Consider the following 22948-nt stretch of genomic DNA (forward strand, 5'->3'; position numbering starts at 1 on the left):
CTCCCTTTAAAAAGCAGCCAGACTAATTTTCTTACAGAGTATGCCAGCCTCCACTGGCATAGACTTCCGAATTCTGTTTGAACCAAGACAATTGAACTGTATTTGAGATGTAGCCTGAAATCTTTCTGTCTGAGCCCTCAGACCATTTATTACAATAATTCATAGAAGAGGGGAACAAAACACTCTGAATGAAGCCAGGCTTTTGGGGAGCAGGAGCTCTGGCTGAGCTCACTTTCTGCTTCCTGATCTTTATACAATGCCCTGCAGCACTCAGGTAATTACTTTAATAAGGCAGGTAACAAACACTGTTAAGTAAATGAAAGGAGAGAGGTTGGTGTTAAAACATTCAACCTAATGCTCCTGTATGCACAAAGCACCACTCTAAGAGCCATGGGCTCATCTGACTGACAAAACTGAAGGTCATTAAGGGACAGCTGATTTGGCAGTCCCATGGTACCATCAGCAGAGGAGACACAAGGCTGTGAGACCACTTACTGCCAGGTTTGTGGAACACAGGAAACTACAGTCAGCAAGGAGGTTTTGTGGTGCCACTAAGGCCACAGGCCTGGTTCCCTCATATGCTCTGTAAAGCATATGGATTTGGAGATGTTTGAGGGTTTTTTATGTGAGAAGCAGCTTTGAGGCTAGGAGAGCACCTAGAAGTTCCCTGAGTTTTGGTGCTCATACAGGTACCTTGGATGGCCATCTTATTTCTTCTTTAAAAACAAAAAAAGGTTTGCAGGAGAAGTGATGGTTTGTAACCCCCTCAGTGGGTCCACACCCACTGAGGCAGAGCTCAGGTGGGGTGGGGTGGTTGTGTGCCAAGGTTCCCTGTCCCTTGTCTGTGACAGATAACCCAGGGTGGTGCTGCAGCTGGGGCAGAGCTGTGATGGTAGCTGTGAGGGCAATGCTGGGCTGTCTCCACCCACCCCTCTGTAAGCTGCTGTGATGTTGCACAGTGCTTAACAAAGATAAATACATGGTTGTAAAGATGGTTTCTGCAAGTGGCTGCCTGCACTGACCAGCTCTCTCCCAGGTCAGCAGAAGAACCAGGGACTTGGAGAGGGAAGAAGTTAGAGCCAGGAAATCCAGAGTTACAGGGACAAGCTCACAGTTTGCACTGGGCAGTGGCAAAAAAATGGTCAAAGACACATTTGACCTTCTTCAATATTACCCAGGTCCTCAACCCTGCACCTCTGGACAGAGAGAGGGGGAACACATGGCTGAAGGAAGATCTCCATCCTTTCCTTCCCATGTTGGAGCAGGGGAAGGGTCTGAGGAGTCCTTCCCCTCAGGTGGAAGGAGTACCATAGATAACGTGGGATGAACTGACCATAGCCCCCATTTCTAGTTCCTCTGCACCACAATGGGGAAGCAGGTATACAATTCAGGTGCAAAATTAAGCCTGGGAAGAAGGCAGAGGTGGGAGGAAGGTATTTTTAAGATTTCTCATTACTCTACTCCAATTCAATTAATAATAAATAAAATAGATATAAATAAATTTCCTCAAGTTGAGTCTGTTTTGCTTCTGATGTTAATTAGTGACCAATCTCTCCCTGACTTTATCTTGACCCATGAGCTTTTAGTTATATTTTCTGTCCCCTGTTCAGCTGAGGAGGGGAGTGATAGAATGGCTTTGGTGGGCACCTGGCATCCAACTAGGGAAACTCACCACAGGGGTGAATCAAAATCTCTCTGACTTTTCTCCTAAAATCCCTTTTTTTCCCTCCCAGATATTTTTATTTGGCCTCAGGGTCTGCTCCACAGCTCTCAACCCTTCTTTACCATCTGAGGCTCTGAACTCCACTCGCATTTACACAGCTCACTGTTATCTGTTATTATTCAGACAAAAGTTGAAAACTTCTAAGCTTGTGACCTTATAACCATGCAGAAATTCAGTGCCATAATCTGGGATTTATGATTACATGCAAAAACAGAATAAACTACTTGAGCTTAATTATGGCAGAAATTAGTGGTCTAATACACTGTGCATTACTGAGCCTCTTACAGCCTTGGGTCTTCATATGCACATTATGCTGAGGAAGAGAGGTACTTTTATCTAGATTCTACTACTGTGAAACGGGGTACCAGAACACTGGGGTAGCATCAGGAATGCCTTTGGGATTTAGACCTGGTTTTACATAAGACCACCTGCAGCAGAGTAGGAACCTGGAGTATGATCTTTCAAATCTTCTGCTGACACCAGATGAAGCAATGCTGTTCCCCACCTCTCTGAGACTTTGTGCCAGCAATAAATATTGAATCAGAATACAATTACTTTAAAAGTAGAAGAAAAGCAGAGCTCCCAGTATCTGAACTACTGATTTAGCTTCCGGAGATTCTTCTTTGAAGGGCAGCTAAGGTCCAGTTAGAGTTGTGCTGTGGGCAGCTGGTCTGCCAGCAACACAGGTAGGGCTGAGCTTTGCGTTCCTGACATAACATCACACAGAGCTTAGTGACGATGAGTGCAAGGCCCTGTGGGGCTGCCTCCATCCTGCTCTGACCTCTGCAGCAGCAACTTTCCCTCCCAGCACCTCTGCAGCTCAACTGGCTGTTTCCACTGCTCCATATGGTTACAGTCATCTATAAATATCCTCTCTTAATGGAAGATGACACCACACAGCTTTACATGCAGCATTTGTACATTTTCCATGGCAGAAACTCCTACTGCATCAGACCTGTGCAGGGCTTGGTGTAATGACAACCAAATCCATAAAGGCTTTAACAGGCACCACGGTTTAAAGCACTAATGATGAATCATTACACACTTGTGACCCCCTCATAACAGTCATTATTCTTAATCTAAACCAGCAAAGTTCAAATTGTCCACAAATTTTCCAAACTATTTGTGACACCTGCCTCTTTGGCCAGACATACCGTGATTTTCATGCCAATTCTGAGCCTGTCCACTTGAGTCCTCCTTATAAAATCTGATTACAAGCAAATAACTTCAGAACAAGCAATTTCAGTCTCTTAACTCCTGAGCTGCTCTGTAGTAGAAGTGATTTATAAAATGTGTAATTCATACCTTACCCCACCAGTAGGACTGTGGAATGGGGATGTGGTCCAGACGGGCCCCACGAATCCCAGCTCTTCTGTAAGCCTCAGATGTCAAATCTGGGAAATTTCTGTTCAGGTCCAAGTTCTGAGCTGTCTGTCGTCCAATGACCCATCCATTGTAACCAGCCCCCTATTTTGCCACACAGAAGCCAATTTCAGAATAGCTCCCTGTCTCAAAATAACACTTTGTGGAAACTGATTAATCAAAGGGAAGTTTTAAAAGGAGTAAACTGAAAATGTCTGTACTGTTAAAAAACCCACGCTTATTAATTAATCACATTTTGTCCCCATGAATATTAATGCACTAACTAGCATTCAGGAAGTGTTTCACTCACCAGTGATGTGACTCATGAAAGGAACACAGGAGCCTCTTGCTCAGAGCAGCATGCAGAGTGGGTTAGAGGAGAAAAAGAAAATACAGCTGAAGCCCCAAGACAGGATGAGGCAGAGTGCAATAGCCCCAGACTAATACAATGAGCAAAAACAGAGAAAAAAGGTCTACTTCATGCTAGTGGAGATAAAGAAAACAGAGAGGGGGAAATAAGAATGTCAGGTAACAAATAATAGAATCTTAGTTTTCACAGGTCTCCATCAGACATGAGCTGATCTCTGAAAACTGCCATCCATTATGAAATTTTGACAGTACAGACAATATTCACATTTCATTATGCCTACAGATTTAAAAGAGGGGGAACATCAGCATGTTAATTAACTGCATTTCCTTATAAAACAATGTAAGTCATTATAGTGAGTCAGGCATTTTGTTCTAGAACTGATAGCAGAGAGTGCTGGGTGTGTGAAAAAGTAACACAGTCATTTCCACATCATCACATGCAGGCAGCAAAACTGACAAATATGGCTCTGATTTCCTCTTAGTTCTGTTCACATCATCTTTGGAAAGCAATGCACCATCAATGCTACCTGGGATTCTGGCAGTCAATTATTAGTGTTCCTCCCTTTACATTACACTCCCCTCCCAGTTTGTTCTTTCCCATGGAGAATTATAGAAACATGAAGGCCTGAACATCTGCTTATAATAAAACTTTTACCTCTTCTGCAGCCAGTTCATACCCATCAGGATTGAGTGAGGGCAGGAGATGAATTCTGGTGTTGTTGATCAAGGTCTGGATGCGAGGGTTCCCAAGAAGATATTCTGAGCACAGATACTGTGCGAGGTATATCAGCAGCTCCTTCCCCACAACTTCATTTCCGTGCATGTTGCCAATGTACTTAAATTCTGGCTTGACTGTGGAATGTAAAATAATGAGATGCTTTAATTTGATTATACCTGAGTGGCTTCCAAAATCAGAGTAAGCCAAGCTGCTTACTGATGAGTCAAAGTTTTATTTACGCTAAATTCATGCACACGTTCCTGCAAATAGCACAGCAGTTCTAAGTGAACTTCTCTCCATTAAACATCACTTCAGCAACAGTTTAAATAGTGTGAAATAAAGTTAATTCCAAACTATTAGGATTCCAAACCATAAGAGCTGATCATTGCTCTAAGCTTTTGCTAGAGTCATCATTAATTTTGAGCAAAGGACGCTGAAAACAAAAATATCAAGCCATGGCTGGGGAGAAACAAAACACAACCCTGACACCCTGACCTACCTTGGGGGGGCTTCAATGCCTCATTTTGTCACAGATCCCAGAAACCACCTGCAGATATGTAATGTACTACCCCTTTATTTCGGAAAGAAGTTGGGTTATGCATAAAAAGGGGCTTTCAGGCTAAATAACCCTGGAATAAGCCTATTAGAAACACATAACTTTGCAATTCCCTGTAGTTATTCTCTCAATTTCCATCCTTCCTTAGTGACTAATGGAAAGTTGAAAATAGGTGCACTTTGGAGACACCCTTTCCTGTCTATCCCTTCATCTTTGCCTTTGATCCTGGCCAGCCTTGAGCACTAGGCACTGGAGGGAGCCTGGCACAGAGCTATTATGCCACTTGCTCAGGCTGGCAAAATCTCCAGCTCTGGACCTATTTCTACCTCCTTTTATGGTGTCCCGAGCAGCATGAAGCAATAGATTTAGAGAAAAATGCTAGGAAATGTGTTAAACTACCATCTTTTATCATGCCATATCACAGTTTTCATTTAAAAGCCTGATTCATAGGCTTTGTGTTTTCCTGGCAAATGGAGTACAAGCTCAAAAAGACACCTGCAACTTATTATCTTTGAAAAAGACACAAAGGGTGATAGGCCAGGAAAATGTAACGTAGATCTTTGTTCTGTTAATGACATCTACTGGGACCTGATTAAGTTTAAAGGCACCTCAAAATATCTCTAGACCACACAGGGCAGTACAGCTGAGAGTAAACAAAGTGACCAGTCTCTGCTGTCTTCTCCGAGTCCCCTCTGTGTGCAGCACAGCACACAGAGGACACAGCAGCCTGATCTGAGACCATAATCTCAATAAAGTATTAGGTCAGATGTAGTTCAGTTCTGCCACACTGCTGAGGCTGTGCTGATGCTGGAGCTCTTCTGATGAGAAGCAATCTGAGGCTCTCAGCAATCCACCATATCTAGACAAGTATTATTTTCAACCTGGGAGCCAGTAACTGGAAAACAATACCTTATTCTGCCCTAGAAAGTTATCTGCTTTGTGAAGAATTTAAAACACTTAAAAATCTGGCCCTTGGTGCCTTAGTGATGAAACTACAAAATAGAGATTTGTCGTGCTCCCCTCTGCAGAAAATTTGTGAGGACTCATATCCTAATGTATATATTAGCATCTATAAATAGTATAATAACATCTGTTCAGGGGCTACAGTAACATAAATTCCTGGTATCACCAAGTGACAGCTATAGTAGTGACTGAATCTCTGTTCAGGAGGATTGTTTTCTGTGCTGAATCATCCTTTTTTAGTGCCAATGTCTTTCCCTATCTGAGGCCTTCTCAGAAGACTTGTGTATTTTAGGATGTGAAGGACAGTGAGGAAGTGGTAGATGATAGGGAGGGCAAGTCAATGTATCCCAAATTTGTGCATTGGGCACAAATAAATAACAATGATTTCACTGCAGCCAAATACACAGTGATACAAGGAACAGCACTACCAAGCACGGTCATGCACAGAGCCCATAACAGTAAGAAATTGCTGCCGGGTTGTAATTGCTACAAGGAATCATCAGCTATCACTGCAACTCAGGAAACAAAAGGGAGGAGAAATGTTTTGGAGTCAATGATTTTTACAGTTTGAGAGCGTCCCAGTAACAGGGCCTGTTTTCACTTGGATAATCTGGGCTCCCCTGCAGCAGCCTGCTCAGCACTGATCAAACTCACGCAGTTCGTGGTGTCCGGGCTTGGTTGAAAACTCAATCACAAAAAGATCCTTCCCCTCAAAGCTGCGCCCTATGCTGTAAGTGGTGGCAATGTGGGAGCACCTCGAGGCAGTCTTCTTCAGCGTGCTCACCATTTGGGAATATGAGTGGTGTTTGAACTGAATAAAAGTTGCTGGCAAGTCTGAAGGCAAATCTTCCTCAGCATCTACTTCTCCTGCAATGAAAAATCATAACAGTGTTTAAAACCATAGTGCTCAGAGGATTATATGAAAACCTGCACTTTTTTTTCAAATTATCTTTATTAGTAGAAGAATTATAGAAAATAAAGCTGCAATCAAAACCTTAAATGTATGTAGTACATCCTACACTTTATTGTGACGTCTTTTTTTTAAATCCTACTAAGGCATATGCACACTAACAAATATTTGTGAAACCTCCAGTTAAATTTGACCTTTGGCATGCTAGCTCATTTCAGTAACAAATTGTGCAGATTTTTCCCTTTAAATTTGGTGAATCTTTTTTTTTTCTTAAATGAGATTCATCTGTCTTCAGCTATCTGTATCTTCATCCAAACAAAAATCTGTGACAACCATTAATGAGAATATTTTAATGAGCTGTTAAACTTGACAGGCAGTCATACACTTATAAGTGCATCAAAGTTTCAGTTTTTAAATAAAATATTTCAAATATATAGACAGCTATCACACGGGACAGGGATTATCTAAATTCATCCAAATATCGTGCTCTGAGCTGCCTGTCTTGATGCTCTTTTTAAATGAGGGGGAGAAATAGATACTTCTTCAGACCAGTTTAATGAAGTCTATAAAAGAGGTTGAACAAAATTAATGACACATTACAGGTCTCTACAAAGACAGCAGGCTGACATGACAAGTGAAGAGGTTTTGTGCCATGGATAAGTCAAGCTGAGTGAGACGAGACCCTCCCCACGCAGACAAGCTTGCTTGCTTGCTTGCTTCCTTCCTTCCTTCCTTCCTTCCTCCCTCCCTCTCTCCCTCCCTCCCTCCCTCCCTCCCTCCCTCACCTCTCAGCTTTGCCAGCGGGTCGAAGCACCCCTCTTCCTCCCCAGCAAAGAAGCGGTCACAGTCTAAGAAGTAGGGCCAGGCCATGTCTATTGCATCAAAGGCAGGGAGGCAATTCTTTTTGAGGTTTTCACAGACGTGCCTGCAGGGCTTTATGACTTTGTCCTTTTCACACTGCGGGGCCAGCACTGAGCAGCCCAGGAGCCTCAGGTCAGGGTTGCATTCCCCCTGGAGCAGGTTGTGCAGCACGCTGATGAGCAGGTACTCAGAGCTGTACTCAATGACTTCTCGAGACTTCTGATCCAGAAAGTTGGGATACACCATTTGAGTGTAGGCAACATCAGTACAAGAACTCAGGGCAATATCCACACATTTTGCTATGAAAAGGAGATGAACATAGGAAACATAACTTTCTTCAATCATATTCTGAGTAGACAAAGAGAAGATAACAAATACTATGTCAAATGAACTTATTTCTTTAGCTGTCAGGTAGGCTGGGAATAGTTTGCAAACTGAATTGCATGTTTAAAACCACTTATAGAAAGATGATGAGAGACATGCTTGCTTCTAGAGATATAATTTGAGCTCAGAAATTTGACCAGAGAATTACTAAGAGAAAGGTGGGAATTTGCTGGTGAGAAAAACTCAAGATTCCAGAATGAAAGTGTATTTGTGATATCACTCTCTCCCCTGTCCTTGAATAGTCATATGATTCCCTGAGTAGGTGTGAGATCCTATAGGTTTTCTTCTTTAGTGGGGAACGTACTGCTAAGTTACCTCTTTTCTTTGCTTGGCCCTGCAAAATTTGTAGAGTTTAACATCTCTGAAACTGTAGACCCTCCACGAAGTTTGATTGAAATTGCCCAGAGATGAAAAGTCATTCTGGTGCTTAACTCACAGGCAAGCAGACCCATAATATGATCACATGTATATTCTCATGAACCCAATACATTTTAATAAATCAGGTTAGGGAGGTCTTAGGAAAGATAAGTGTTGGTAACACCCTCAACCCACTTAGAAGTGGAAAAGAGTAATAGAAAGACATCTCTTCATAAAATTACTGGCTGTTAAAGTAATGGGTCTACATTTGAGTGTCCTTCTCTTGGTAATGATTCTGGCTGGTAAGAAACACTGTTGCCACAGCAGCAAAATACTGCACTGCATGAAAGAGCACATTTCTCTTGTGAGAAAGCCTACTGTAGCACCAAAATGAGTATACTTGTCAGGAAATTATGAAGGAATACTTATGGTTTTGAGGTTCTTCAAGAACAGCAAGGAAAGACACTTCATACCTTTCTGTACAGTTTGACATTGACCTGTAAATAAAGAGGAAAAGAAAAATCATTACAGGGTGGGTACACATGGTTCCTCCTTTGTGTTAGGAGTTGTCTGATCTGGTATCTGCTGCAGCTCAGACTGAGCCATACCAGCCTTACCAGGAACAAGCACATATTCCCAGCAGGCACATATCACAGAATCTCAGAATAGGCTGAGTTGAGAAACCCCATTGCCCCTCATCCACACACAGTTAGGTGCCTAGGAAATTTCACTAATCAAAACCTAGGTGTTTTTTAATCTGGTTAGTCTAAAAGTCCACATGAGTCCTGTACATATCAAGGTGTTTTATCAATCTCCTCTAAAAGATATTTTTGTCCCTTATAATGCTGTGGATACCTTTCCTGTTAAAGCAATTCAGCCTTTGGTAGATATGAGGGGACTTTATTCCCTCCTCATCCTACTTAATTGTATCTCTAGCAGTTGGGTTTTATCACACTTTTAATAATGTCTTAAAGCTAATTATTTCCCTCCCCAACTACTCTCACAGGAAAGCTTTTCCAAAAGATCATCTTCTAACAGCTAGAAATTTCCTTTTAATTTCCTGTTTAAAAGTATTTGTGGCCATTGTTGTTGTGCCAGCATTGTCCTTTAGCTTAAGTAGCTCTCTCATTCCCTGGTGCATTCCTTCACACTGTGTTTGCAAAGAGCCAACAGATCTCCTCTGCTTTCTGTTTACTAGGTCAAATAAATGATGCTCTCTTGATTTTGAAGGAGCATGGTTGGATGGCCCAGGAACTGCTTCTCTTGCTCCTGTAGCCAATAATTCTATACTGTCCTTCTCCAATACTGGCAGCTAAAGAAACATATTTCTGCCAAGGTATTGGAGTTGGTTTCACCAGTGCCTCTAAGGAGCTAAATCACTCTGTGCAAGTCTGAACACCACCAGGTTCACCTTTCTTGTGGTGTACTGGGGATCTCTTCTGTTGCTATTTCTTCTTGCTCTCTCTGGGGGGACAGGCATCCCAGCTTCTTGGTCAGTAAATTGAGCATTTATCCTCACAAGACCGAATTCATTATGTTATCCTTTTTTCCTGCTAAAGAGTTTAAACTTCTACTCCTGGCATATTTGTTTAAACATAATCATCTGCATATGTGTTGCTAATGAGTTGATCATTCTTTAGCCAAAATAAAGTCATTGTAACGAGAACCAAATTAACCCTGGGATTTTATCTTGGAGGGAGACATTTAATTGGAAATCAGTCTGGTTCTATATTATGGATTGTAATTGAGCCACATTACCTCATAAAATAAATGAGGCATCAGAACTAGCAGAAGAAGCCCATCCCCAACACCAACAAGTTCTGTTAAGCAGCAAGCTAGAAAAAATTATATCCATACAAACTCCTTTCCTGGCTCAGTACATTATGATAATTGCATTGAATAATACCTGGTTCATCAACAGTGATGAATCCATTATAGGATTTCATTGTTTCCCCCAGCTAGGCACAATCCCCTCTGTGAGTTAGTTATTAAGGTCAAGGCATTTCTAAAAAAGCTTCATCTCAGCCAGATACTGCATACAGTGCTACATCTGGGGATAATCAAGGAATAGCAGTTTGTACAATGCCAGTTGGGAGAGAGAAAGAAACGATCTCTTGTTAGTAAGAGCTCCAGCGATTAATCCTGCTGATAAAATTGGATGTTACTGCCCCCTGAATCTGGATGGTCTTACATTCTAACATCATCACACCCACGTTTGAGAGACCTTGGACATAAGTCTGGAGTCAGCCAAACATTCCTTACAGAGGGGAAAATGTAGTGTGGAGAGGACTGGCTTGAGTTTAGCCACGTCCCAACGAGGAGAGTAGGAGAGGGACACTATCTCAGTTTATCACCAGGGCTATTAGCAATGAATCCCCTTTGTTACCTTGAGGGGTGGATGAGAAATATTTGACACCTTTTTTTTCCCTCTTCTGAGCAGAAAATTAATGTATTGTAGCTATTATTTTAGACTAGAGGGTTGTATGTGCTGGGCACAGTTCTTTGTGAGGTATTTGGGGAGTGTGAATGGTCTTTCTACAACTGCTCACACTTCCTCAAAGATAGGATGCACTTTCCCTTCTGTTGGCTCCAGGACCAAGCTACAAATGTCCTGTTAGTTTGTCTCTGACGTGCAATGATCAAATAATGAAACTGAGGCATACACAATCACTTTTGCTGTGCAGTAGTGCTATTAGCCACCAGTCAGTTTGAGATGTGGCACAGCCCTGTTCTCAATGGCATCTCAGAATTCCGCTTATTCAGCTGGAGCAAAAAGGTGTTCTGGCAACACACTGGAGCAAGCAGAGGAAACCAAGGGGAAAATTCAGCAGGCAGGGTCTGGGCATGGTGCTGCCTCTCCCTGCCCCAGCTCCCTGAGCAGCAGCAGACTTGCTGCCTTTAGCAGATGCCTCTTTCTGCCCAGCTGGCTAGGAGAGGCATCAGGAAGCAATTGACAGCTGATGGAAGAGATGTGAAATTCCACTGATATGCTGTCCCGGGGTTCACCTGAGGACTGGCTCCTTTTGTGAGCAGGAGGAGATGTTAGCACACAGGAGAGGGAAAGACATCTCTGGTTTCAGACTGTGCTACATGTCATCCACACTTTGATATTTTTACCATATTTATATAGGGAGAGGAAATCTATTAAGCAACATGGCCAGTGCTCATTAACAAAGATGCTGACTGAAGAGGATAAATCTATTTTTTAGATGAGGTACCAAATCCATATAAATATTTTCCATTGCAACTGAAATTATTCATCTCAGTATGTAATAAGCAGAGGTAATTCTGCAACACCTCTGCTTAGTGGGTAAAGCTTTTCCATTACCTGTGATCCAGGATGCCCCTTACAAACTCAAAGCTACCAAGACTCACCCACTGATCAGCAAAAGCAGCTCCTTGCTGCTGGGTCCTAAACCTGGATCTAAACCTGGATCTAGATCTAAGCTAAAATTAGATTTAAACCTTACACTATTGCAGCATACCATGCCATTTTCTCTCTGTCTCTCCTTACCAGAGACATACATGCAACTTCTTCTGGCCACCTCTCCCCATCATGCAAGCTGCTGCGTGACCCACATATCAGCCACAGCTCTGTCTTGTAAACACCCAGGACTGAAACAGCTTGGGATTTCAGGTCATCAGGAGTCAGTATACATAAAATCAAGAGAGAAAAGGTTTATACCAGACTCTGCTTTATAGCCAGCCTTAAATGTATGTCTGCTGATGTGGTGTTTTGACTTTCCCAGTGTTTCCTAACACCAATGCTTACATATGTTTTGGAGGGTGCAGCTCTGCAGGGGCCAAGGATAATTCTGCAGGATGTGTGCTTACATAAATAAGTGTGGATACACGTAGCTGGGCCAGAGCTGCCTGCCTGGAGAGCCAATAGCAGGAAACTCTCCAAGGCCAGCTCCCAGGCTGCAGCTGTACGGTCTGCTCCTGCAACCTTGCACCCACTGCCCTGGGTCTCTGCACAGAGAAACCACCAGAAAATCCCCATCCCTGCCCATGACAGCTCGTTTTCTCTAAGCTCTGGCAATGCCAGAAGAGATCAGCCACTCCCTTCCTCATTTTCATAAGAGAAATGACAGGGGCTGATATACAAAGAGTTTCTCAGGTCTCCCAGTTCACTTGGCAGGCTTCAATTGCTGCTTCTACTGTGCTTGAAAGAATCTAAATTTTTCAATTTTTTTGTGTAAAGGCTTCCCTGGGCTCAAAGGAAGATAGTGTCACCTCCTCTCTAAGTCCCATCCACCGACAGGTTGGTACAGAGGGACCTTTTTCCTCCTGACCCAGAACAGCCTTTTCAATTTTTTATGTTTATTTTTATACTCTAACTATTCCATTAGAGCTACAAAAGTCCTTTCAGTAGCACAGCTTCTATTAAGATTATGGATAAAATAACTTATTGAAGAGGAGAAAAGCCATTTCAAGCTTTCTGAGCTCTCTCTATAAAATACGCTTCTGGTTTTAATTTGCAAAGGCAAGCTTGAAAATCTACAATGCAGCACATACATATTTTACTGCCAAGCTTACATTTTTTCCCCTTGATGATTCAGCACCAAAGCAAGCAAGCTGCTGTGATTAACCCTAACCCAGACAACAGAGCTCAACAGCTACTTCTAGTACCATGTTGCCTTTTCAAGAGCAAAGTCAACAGGAGACTCCTGAGATTGATGATCTGGAATAAGCCCAAGGGCAAGTTTTAAATCTGAAATATCTAAGTCATGCAGTGAGGCAGATTGGTAGAGGGGTGTGCTGGTCAGTACAGATCAAAATAGATCAGATAATTTATACTGTAAAGACCAGCATACACCCTCACAGCTTTCTGAGCTTCTTACAAATATTTTTTAAACTAGAAGAACATATGTATTCATTTTAGTCTGTTTATTGTCAAAGCCTCCACTTTTCCAAACAAAGCATTTCAGGTCCTTATCACATTACTATTACTCTCCTGGCTGTTTCACATGGTTCATCAAGTCAGTCTTTCAGTGATATTCTGCCTTTGTCTCTAAAGAGACAAAACTTAGTATCAGTAGCAAGATACAAGCACTGGAAAAACACCTTCAAATGGCAAAGCATAACCTTCCAGAGCAGCTCCTAACTACAGCAAAAGCACAAGGGCAGGACAAGATCCATTATATAACACTTAAATGGATCAGAATCATCAGGATAAGAGTGTGGAAGGAGTGGAGATGTAAGGGGACTAGGGGCAGAGTAATGAGAGAGCTGAGCAGCTTGGGCAGGGGGAGAATGGTTGAGCAGAAAGCCCAGAAGAGAGGGCAGCCACACACCCAAGGCACACGTGCAGAGGCTGAAGTGGAGAAGATTCCCAGCCACAGAGAAGAGATTCCAGGAAAACTGTAAGAGAGAGGAGTGCTTGCAAAAAGCAGCCACATGGTTAACTCCATTTTCTGGATACATCAAATGTTTTGTGAGAAGAGGACTGAATAGATGTTATTAACCCTCCAGCAATTGCAGTAACTGCCTCGGGGAGGGATGTGTTTGAAGAAGACAGAAGCAGTGCCCAAGAGCTCTGTGCAGCTCTCCTTTAACCCTGCTCCCTCACTTGAAGAAACCTGAAAGCACCTGAAAGAGATTAATGCCTCCTCTGCCTTTATTTTGCAGAGCAAGATCACAGCAGGAAGATCCAAGCCAGTGTTCATTGCCAATCACCCCTCTTTCTAACCCACCTGCTGCCTGGCATTCAGTTAAACATCCATTTTTATTGAATTACTGAAGGTGTGCCCACAGCAATGACACTGCAATCAGCTCTTTCAGGATTGTTTCTCTCTCAGGGCTGCTCTGGAGCCAGTGGGAAGGAGCTGCAGCTTTTCCATGGGTGATGTAAGGTCACAACCTGCAGACCACAGGCCAAAATCTGTGCAGATGCACACCAAGACCTGTCACATGGCAAGGGCACAAAGACAGCCTTAGTGGGCACCTGTAATCCTCCCTTGTTTCTGGTTGTTCAGATGCAATTTAAACATGTCTGCAGTGGTAAGTGGTGCCTAAAAGAACTGATGAAGAGTATTTCTGTCTGTCTGTCCCCACCACTGCCTGGGTGCCTCTAGTGACTCTGGTATCACCCCAGCTGTGTCTCTGGCTGGTAAGTGGTGCTCCAAGGAGTCCTTCAGGAGTTAAAAATCCTGAACATAAACATAATTCCCTAAACAAAACCCAAGAAACGCCTTTTTTGGCCTCAGTTGAGATCTTTTCCAAGCTGCAAGGGAAAAATTACCCATTGGGAGAAGAAAATGCAACAAAGATGATGACAACAAAGTGGGCCAGCAGTTGCCAAATTGGCTGAAGGCTTAGTGAGCGTCACATGTGAAAGGGCTGCTGCTGAACAAGGATTTCCTATGCACCAGGATGGTCTGGAGACATATAGAGATCATCTCTTAGGGTCTGATCAGTCAAGGAAGAGAAAAAAAGCTCAAATCTGGGAGATGATGGCATTAGAAAACAGCAGGGGTAAGAAGGTGGAATAGGTCAGGAAATCTCTACAACGATCATCTAAAGGATCACTTTTTTTGCCAGGTTGCCTGGCAAAGACTGAAAACACTTATCAGTCAGGTAATCTGGGTCTGTGATGCCCCCATAGCTTTACTTTGTGACCATGCACTCCTTACAGCTCAGTAGCCATGGTTTAAGGATGTAGTACTCTCCAAGTACTTTGGCCAATAACCTACCACAGTAAGACGTTTTCCTTTAAGCAAGCCCAACTCTGTTGAATGCCATGGGACAGGGATCATGTCTGAAAAATTGAGGGTTTTATCTTTTCTGCCACAATGTTTCCAAAACATTTGCCAAAATATCATCCCATCCTCTTTAAACAGTGTATCCATCCCCACAGATCAACACTGTCTTTCTTTTCTTTAGTTTAAAAGTATGAGGAATATTATAATTAACATCACAGCTGATTCTTCTGTAAGCAGAGTTTTAACCAAATATGGTCCTTTTAGGTTATAAAAGATTGACAGTTAATTTACAACCTTGACTAAAATCTGTGCCTTAATCTCATATTGTCTACTAGATAAATGTATCCTGTTATAATCCTAAAAATTTGGTGTCAGTTATATCACTGGAGTTGCAAGAGCATAAATGAAGGGATTGAAATTTTAGGTTTTTTTCTGAAGTGGAAAAAGTAACCCCAAGTCCTAAACTTCACTGATCTGTGACAGCTGCATCCAACTGGGAGGATGTCCAGTCATAAAAACCCTGGGTCACAAAAGCCCAGCAAAGAGACCAGGACATGGCCCAGCAGCCTCCAACACCACGCTCACAACATGATAGGTGATTTCTGATGGTACCTCCATGCTCAGCCCTGCATCAGGCAATAACACATGACATTTATCCAGCATTTGGCCCAGGCTTCAGAAGGGGTTGGCTCTCACAAGGCATCAGCAGCCCTAAGGGGACCGTGGCAGCCGTCAGCCAGCCAGCATCCTCAAACACTGTGACTGTGTGAAGGGAGAGGTGGTGTCTAGAAATGTTATAGGGGATCAACCATTAGTGTTATTAAGTCTTGCTAAAAGCTTAGCTGTGACTAAGAGCAGTGGGACTTTGTTCAAGTTTTGACTATGTATGCACACCCCCACACTTTAAAAACGTCTGTACAAGGATTCTGAAGAAAACTTTGCCTTCAGATTAAAATCATGTATAAATCATTTTAGCAGTATAAGGAGATACCTGTGTATTTTATTTTCAATATAAATTGTCTCTTCATAAGCGTCTGTTTCTGATCCCATTTCCCATGTTAAAAGGAGCTGAAGGCCAGTGTTGCCAAAATAATAATTGTGTAGAAATCCTTGAGCCACTGGCAGGAATTCAGCAGAGCTCACATGATTCAGTGATGACAACTGGCTTCACAAAGAGCAGGAATTTCTCATCTTGTGAGTGAGCATGATGTAGACGCTAGTTGTGCATTTTTTTGTTTTGACCCAACTTGGACACATCCATCCATCTCAGGTCCAGCCAGCGAGATTCCTGCAGCCTGGGCTTTCCCACACGTGGCAGCACAGCCCTGTGGCCATGCTCCATGTCACCACCTGCCAGTGCCAGCCACAGCAGGGTGAGGGACCACCCCACCGGGGCAGGGGGAAGACCCCAGCCCACTGCCAGGTTACTCAGTGCCAGCAGAGAAGCAGCAGCAGCTGGAGAGGTTCTGCCTCTGTGTGTGCACAGGTTTCACCAGGAAGCCAGCATGAGAAATATCCACAGCAGGTGAACAAATTTACTCAGGTCCTGTGGACCGGGGCCAATGCGAAGGTCATAGGAGAAAATAATTTTTCCCATTTTTTGTCTTTTATTTAGCAAAAACTGTGGCACATTGTGGAGTTAGGAGCTGCAAAGAAGAGGGGAAAGGTATAACATCTCTATGTGAACACACTTTTTCTGTCAGTCTGACAATCAGTATTACTCAATGTTATAGCTCAGAGAGGAGCCAGTGCCACAAAATCCGTTCTGGGCTCCAGAATATGTATTGTAATTGTCCTCTGCCCCCTGCCCTGCTGTTTTCTCACTCCTCATCTCCCTTCCTTGTACCTCCCCACTCTCTCATCTCCACTGGCTAAGGTCAGAGATCCTCAGGATGGGACAATGTCTGTCTCAGGAGAAAGCCAAAATGATGAAAACAACAAGGTGCTTGGAAGAGGAGGAGACCCCTAAGTGACAGGTGTGCCAACCAGCACTCAGGCTGCTCTCCTACCTCCAAATCTTCATGTTGAACAGCCCCACTCCTCAGCACTCCTGCCTGGAGAGTAGGAGGCTCAGGGGGACCTTCTCCTCTACGACTGCCTGAAGAGGGGCTGTAGTGAGGCTGGGGGCAGTCTCTTCTCTCAGGTAACAAGTAAAAACAGCAGGAATCAGCCTCAGGTTGGTCTACAGGAGGTTTAGGTTGGATATTAGGGAAGATTTCTTCACAGAAAGGTTGTCAATCTTTGTAACAGGCTGCCCAGGGAACTGGTTGAGTCAGCATCCCCGGAAGGATTTAGAAGATGTGTAGATGGGCTGCCCGCGACCTGGTTTGGCGCTGAACCCGGCGGTGCTGGGCTCATGGTTAACTCGAAGATCACAGCGGTCGTTCCCAGCCTTACAATTCCATGGTTCCATCTGCCAGGCTGTGCCCCTGCCCGAACAGCCTTCAGGGCAGAGGCGCAGCCTGCTGGGGCAGGGCTCGGGAGGGCGGCAGAAGGCTCGGGCAGCCCCGCTGGCCCTGAGGCGGCCCGGCCGGTGCCGCCTCAGCCGTGCGGACGGGCCGAACAAGGGCCGAGCAGGGCCGAGCAGAGCCGAGCAGGGCCGAGCTGGGCCGAGGAGGGGCTGAGCAGGGGCCGAGCAGGGGCTGAGCTGGGCCGAGCTGGGCCGAGCAGGGGCTGAGCAGGGCAGAGCAGGACAGAGGAGGGGCAGAGCAGGGGCAGAGCAGGGGCTGAGCAGGACAGAGGAGGGGCAGAGCAGGGGCAGAGCAGGGGCCGAGCAGGGCAGAGCAGGACAGAGGAGGGGCAGAGCAGGGGCAGAGCAGGACAGAGCAGGGGCAGAGCAGGGGCCGAGCAGGGCCCAGCAGGGCCCAGCAGGGGCAGAGCAGGGGCCGAGCAGGGGCAGAGCAGGGCCCAGCAGGGGCAGAGCAGGGTCGAGCAGGGCTGAGCAGAGGCCGCACGGGGGCACCACAGGCGGCGGCGGGGCCCGGGCCGGGCCGGGCCGGAGCTGGGGCGGGATCCCCGCGCTCCCTGTGGGAGCCGGGGGTTTGCAACCCCACTGCAACACCCCTGTACCCCCGTCCGGAATGCTCTAGAAAAGCGCTCCCTGAATACAAGTAACAGGAAAGGAAAGGCTTTGCTGCTTTTAGCAGCAGTACTGTTTTTTCACTGTTATGCCCCATTCTGGAAGTGTTCAAGGCCAGTCTGGATGGGGGCTGGAGCAACCGGATCTAGTGGGAGGTGTCTCTGTTCAAGGCAGGGGGTCTGGAACGAGATGTCCTTTAAGGTCCCGTCCAACCCAAACCATTCTGTGGTTCTGTTATGCAGCCTCAGCCTGACCCCGGTGGCATCACAATTGTAGAGTTGTCCCCAGCTGCAAGGAAAGTCGCCTATTTGAACACATATCACTTCAGTCTGTCTTTGTGGGTTTTTAGGTTTTTTGTCGATATTTATAAAGCACTTCATTTAACTAATTACCACTGGACTGCATCAGTCAGTAGCAGAGATGCACAACTTGGATAAAGAGGAACCTGTTCTATTAGCTCCCTCTGAAAATGTTTAACCATTTCTCAGAGGAAACGTGCTAAACTGTACATTTCTCACCCAAACTATAGGCTAAGATACCAGTTAAACTCATTAGGGTCTGACAATGGGACCTTGTAGCATCTTATCTGAGAGACAGAGCTTGCTGACTGCCTAGGGATACAGGACACAGCCAGGGAGAAGACATGTGCCCTCTCTCAGTGCCACAGCTCCCAACTGCTGCCCAAAAAGCTCGCCACATAGTGTATGATGCCTGTGTCTTATTGTGGAGCTGGATGACAGTAATCATTTCCTTATTTTTCTTAACAGAAGAGCACAAAGCATTTTCAAAGGATCTTGGTATTGTAAATCATGTTTCATTTTGGCTTCTTATTTAAAAAAAAAAAAAAAGGCAAAATGAGTCACTGCAGAACAAATACCACCAGGAAGCCTACAGAAAGCAGCTCCAGCCTTGCTGGGAGTCAGACAGTTGTACTGGCTCCTGCTGTTCTTTCCTGCAAGAGCGGCCCCAGGCTGATCTCCCCTTACAGGGCACTACAGGTCTGGCCTCTGGGATACAGCAAGACCTACACAATGCATCCCAAACCAGAAGAGAAAATGCCACTTCTGCAGCTGAAGATACAGCCAATGCCCTGAACACGGAGAGGACAGCCCTGTGCATCACTGCAGGCTCCTTTCTTTTCATGTGGCCTGACATGATCTTATCCCCCCTTTAGGAAAGAAAGACTTTGGAGAAATCTGTGAGGTCTCTCAATGTCCAAGCTGCCTCTTTTTTGTCTGACCCAACAGCCCTGCAGTGGGCAGTGTGTCCCCTACGTGGCACACCATGCAGTGCCATTGACAGCTCCCTTTCCCTACCTCTAGCCATCCCTCCAGCTATTTATCCCTCCATATTCAGCTGCCTTTCTGCAAGCCCTGCCCTAAAGGCACCACAGCTGCCAACACACACAGAACACTCTCAGAGTCACCCCTCAATGATCCATACATTTGTGGTTGCCAGGATTAATATCCCATGGCAAGACACTGATCAGCTGGAACTGGAGCAGAATCATACCTCACAGAGAAAGGTCATGCTGCAAACCACACAGTCTCTTCCTGTAATTGGCTGTAAATAGTGTACAACTCTTCTCTTTGTGCAGCTTTATCCAAAAATAAAATCCCTTTAGGCTGTGGTAGACCTCACTTTGATGTTCATGGGAACAGCACTCTCAAATTATATGCAGTGCATGGCACATGGACTGTACTGTGTAGCAGTTCAGTGCCAGTGACAGTCTATGGCTTATATTTAAGCACTGAAATATAGTTGAATTTCCTTGGGTAGCATTAAGGTCAGTTTCAGGTTAACTTATCTCTTCCTGTAATCCCATAAAATAAATATTTTTCTGACTCATTTTACGTTTAGAGTCTCTGAAAATACTTTTCCTGGAATAGACCTTGTAACTACACTGAAATTCATGTCTTCTCTGTCCCCACATAATTAAGCACACTTGATAAAAAACATGTATTTTTAAAAGGCACTGTTAATATATTTTATTAGCCAAGTTGTTACTGGATCAAAACTTTAAATTAATTTAGCAGCATGTTCCTGTTTAACCTTTATTCTAAAGGGTAAATCTGCTTTTCCAGCCTATCAACTGGAACAAATTCCATATTGCTTATAGCAAGCTAAAACACACCCTACAGCTGTCAGATCCTAATAAATCTCATACTTTGGACTTGAAGTAAATGACCTAAAGCTAAATGTAAGGAAAAGCTTTTTTTTCTTAAGCAGAAAAGCCTACAGAAGGTCAAAAGGTCACCTTCTTGCAATCTGACTACCACATTCCTAGAAGGCAAGGCCAGAGATGAGGTGAACCTTCTGCATTCCCCATAAGAGTGAGGGGAGACCTTACAACTGGGAGCTGCACAGATTGACAGAAAGACACCTCTGTGACAGCCTTAAAGACAGTGATGAGGGATCTTTATCAGCCTTGACATCACAGCCTTGTTTTTTTTCTGTTGCACAGCTACACACCTCCCACCTTCCCATGCATGCTTCCCAGTTTCACCACCAGCAGTATGCAGATTTCCAAAAAGTTGATCCCCCTCATCTCTAGGGGAGAGTGACAGCTCCTGTCTCCCTCCCCTTGGAGCTGGAACTCTTTACTTATCTCCAGGAGAAGGAAGAAGAGAAGAAGGAGGACTTTTGGGGTGGTTAGGCTTACCTAGGGTCTCCTGGCCGGTTTCACAGCGGGGTGCTGGCTTGGTGGCCCTAAGGAGCCCAGCGAGGAGGAGCAGGAGCCTCAGGACCATGCTGGAGCCCCTTGCACAGCAGCACAGTGATGTGGCACTCACTGCCTGATGGAGTGACTCCTCTGCCGAGCCTCAGCGCGGCTCTGGCTCTCCGAGCTGCAGAGGAAATCAGTGCACTGCAAGGGCATGCCCACGTCTCACAGTGTGTGCAGTCCAGGCGTCAGATTTCAGCTGCATTTCAGCTTGGAAAGCAAAAGGCTTTGAGACAGAGAGGGAGGAGGAATGAGCTCCCCCTCCCCTCTGCCTCCAGACCGTCTCCCTCCTGCAGCCTGGTTTACAATTCCATAAACAGTTAGAGCAAAGGGGGGATCCTGCCGGGTCGAGCCCCACCCCGGATCCCTTTGGTCTTCATGCAGCACTTTTCCTAAGGGACAAGGGACATTCATGAATGTGTGTCTCCGTGAAGCCAAGAGAACTGTCTGGAGAGAGCAGAGGGAAGAGACAGAGAAAAGCAAACAACTGAAAGCAACTTTCCTCTCAAACTGTGGTATTTCATTGCATACTTTTAACTGCAAGTTTAGGACATAACATGACAGTGAAAGGACTCTGAGCTGCATTCCTCCAGCACACAGAGAATGTCCCTCCAGCACACTGGAACACGCAGAACAGCCACCAGCCACCTCTGCATACTCCTCCTGGGCATTTTACTTAAGATCAAGTCATCTGGAGGGATTCCAGTATTTTCTGTCAATTTTTAAAAAAGAATAACTTCACAAATGTGTAAATAAGATTCCAGGACAGCATTATAAGGTTTAAAATGGACAGTAAATCTACATTAGGTTGATAGTAAATTGATCTTTTAATTTACTTGTTTGGCTGGTTTTGGTGGGGTTTTTTTCAGTATATTTTAGAGAAATATGTATTGTATGTTTTTATTTCCGTGCAACAGGTATGGTGGAGAAGCATACCTTAATTAAGATGCAAATTCCTCATTTCTTACCTACACATCAGTAAACATCCCATATCATAGAAAAAAAGGGAATTTTTCCTCAAAATCTAGACCAAAACAGACCAAAGCATCCTGTCTTTTTCAGGCAGTGCATTCTCCTTTGAGAACAGATACCTGCTTACACAGGAGAGCAGAGAATCTGTCTTTGCAGGCAGAGCATGCTGGCTCCTGCTGCTCAGTATTGGAGATCAGTAGGGAGTTATGGTGCTGTATGATAATGTAATCAAATGAACCCCCCATAGGGAAACCACTAAAGAGGCTGACAGGGCAGGAGAATGCTGTGTGTGTCTCAAAAAGTAATTGATGTCTCATCTCATTTGAAAGGGATGCATTGAGAAGCTCAGCAGTCATGTCCTCTGCTTCCAGGCTCTGCAAGGCAGGTTGGCTTTTTATCTCCAGGATTTTCTTCTAGATCTGGAGACTGCAGAGTCTGCCATGTCTAAACTGACTAAACAGTACCAAAGCTTATCAGGATTGAAAGAACAAACTTCCAAGGACAAGAATACCTGCCTTATTTTTTGTCCTGATCACACAGCAGTATGGCTGGACCCTCAAGAAAAAAAAAATAACAAACAACAAAGCACTGAAAGTGTGGCCTCCAAAGGAAGGAATACTTCACCTTCTGCCTAGCTCCCCAACAACTGGCTGCTCTGAATACCAATCTGCCACACTTGTACCTGATGTGCTCAGGTACAGCCGAGGGTGTGTCCCAAGACTGAGGCTTGCTGTGTGCCCCCAGCCTCTGTGTTTTGTGTTAAAGGGAAAAAAGAAGCTGGTCAGAAATAAACAAAGTGATGTGGCTCAATTTTTTATAACAACAAAAGGCAGAATTGGTTTTACCTACAAACAGAAGCCAACCCTCACCCTTGGAAATGTTCATGTCTGTTCTCCAGTTTTCTGCAGCCCTTGAGAGAGAGGGGGCAGATTCTGTCACATACATCCCAATGCTTGTGGCAGCGAACTCTGCTGCAGAGCTAATTCTGCACTATCTATAGTCCTGTCAGCTTTTCACTTCTTTCTTGTTGGCATGTTTTCCTGCCTGTATTTTCTCTGTTTCCTACCCTCCAGCCTAGACACTATGTCCTTGTGAATTATTTCTCACCTCCACTGCACTTCAGTCACCATTGCCAGTGTACATGCCACATACTTTGGGACCATGTGTTTTAAAATGTGGCCAATGTCATTATTATTGGATATTAGAAGTGAATTCAGACCGTGTAAAACTTATGATGGCAAGGAGTAAAGGGAAGAAGCAGTGTGGAT

At 44.6% G+C, this 22948-nt stretch overlaps 1 protein-coding gene across 1 annotated transcript in view; it reads right to left on the minus strand.

Moving 5' to 3' along the window:
• The window catches only part of CPZ (carboxypeptidase Z), a gene marked incomplete at both ends in the record, with an annotated part of 33577 nt that extends 12841 nt beyond the window's left edge, over positions 1 to 20736 (minus strand). The window contains 6 exons of the mRNA XM_084204085.1: positions 3029 to 3190; positions 4110 to 4306; positions 6346 to 6558; positions 7387 to 7761; positions 8677 to 8700; positions 20649 to 20736. Of these exons, the coding sequence (XP_084060211.1) occupies positions 3029 to 3190; positions 4110 to 4306; positions 6346 to 6558; positions 7387 to 7761; positions 8677 to 8700; positions 20649 to 20736 (1059 nt within the window). The remainder of the gene's footprint in view (positions 1 to 3028; positions 3191 to 4109; positions 4307 to 6345; positions 6559 to 7386; positions 7762 to 8676; positions 8701 to 20648) is intronic.
• Positions 20737 to 22948: the final 2212 nt, after the last annotated feature.

The sequence above is a fragment of the Fringilla coelebs genome (assembly GCF_963513975.1).
Source record: "Fringilla coelebs genome assembly, chromosome: 4".
Lineage (NCBI taxonomy): Eukaryota > Metazoa > Chordata > Aves > Passeriformes > Fringillidae > Fringilla > Fringilla coelebs.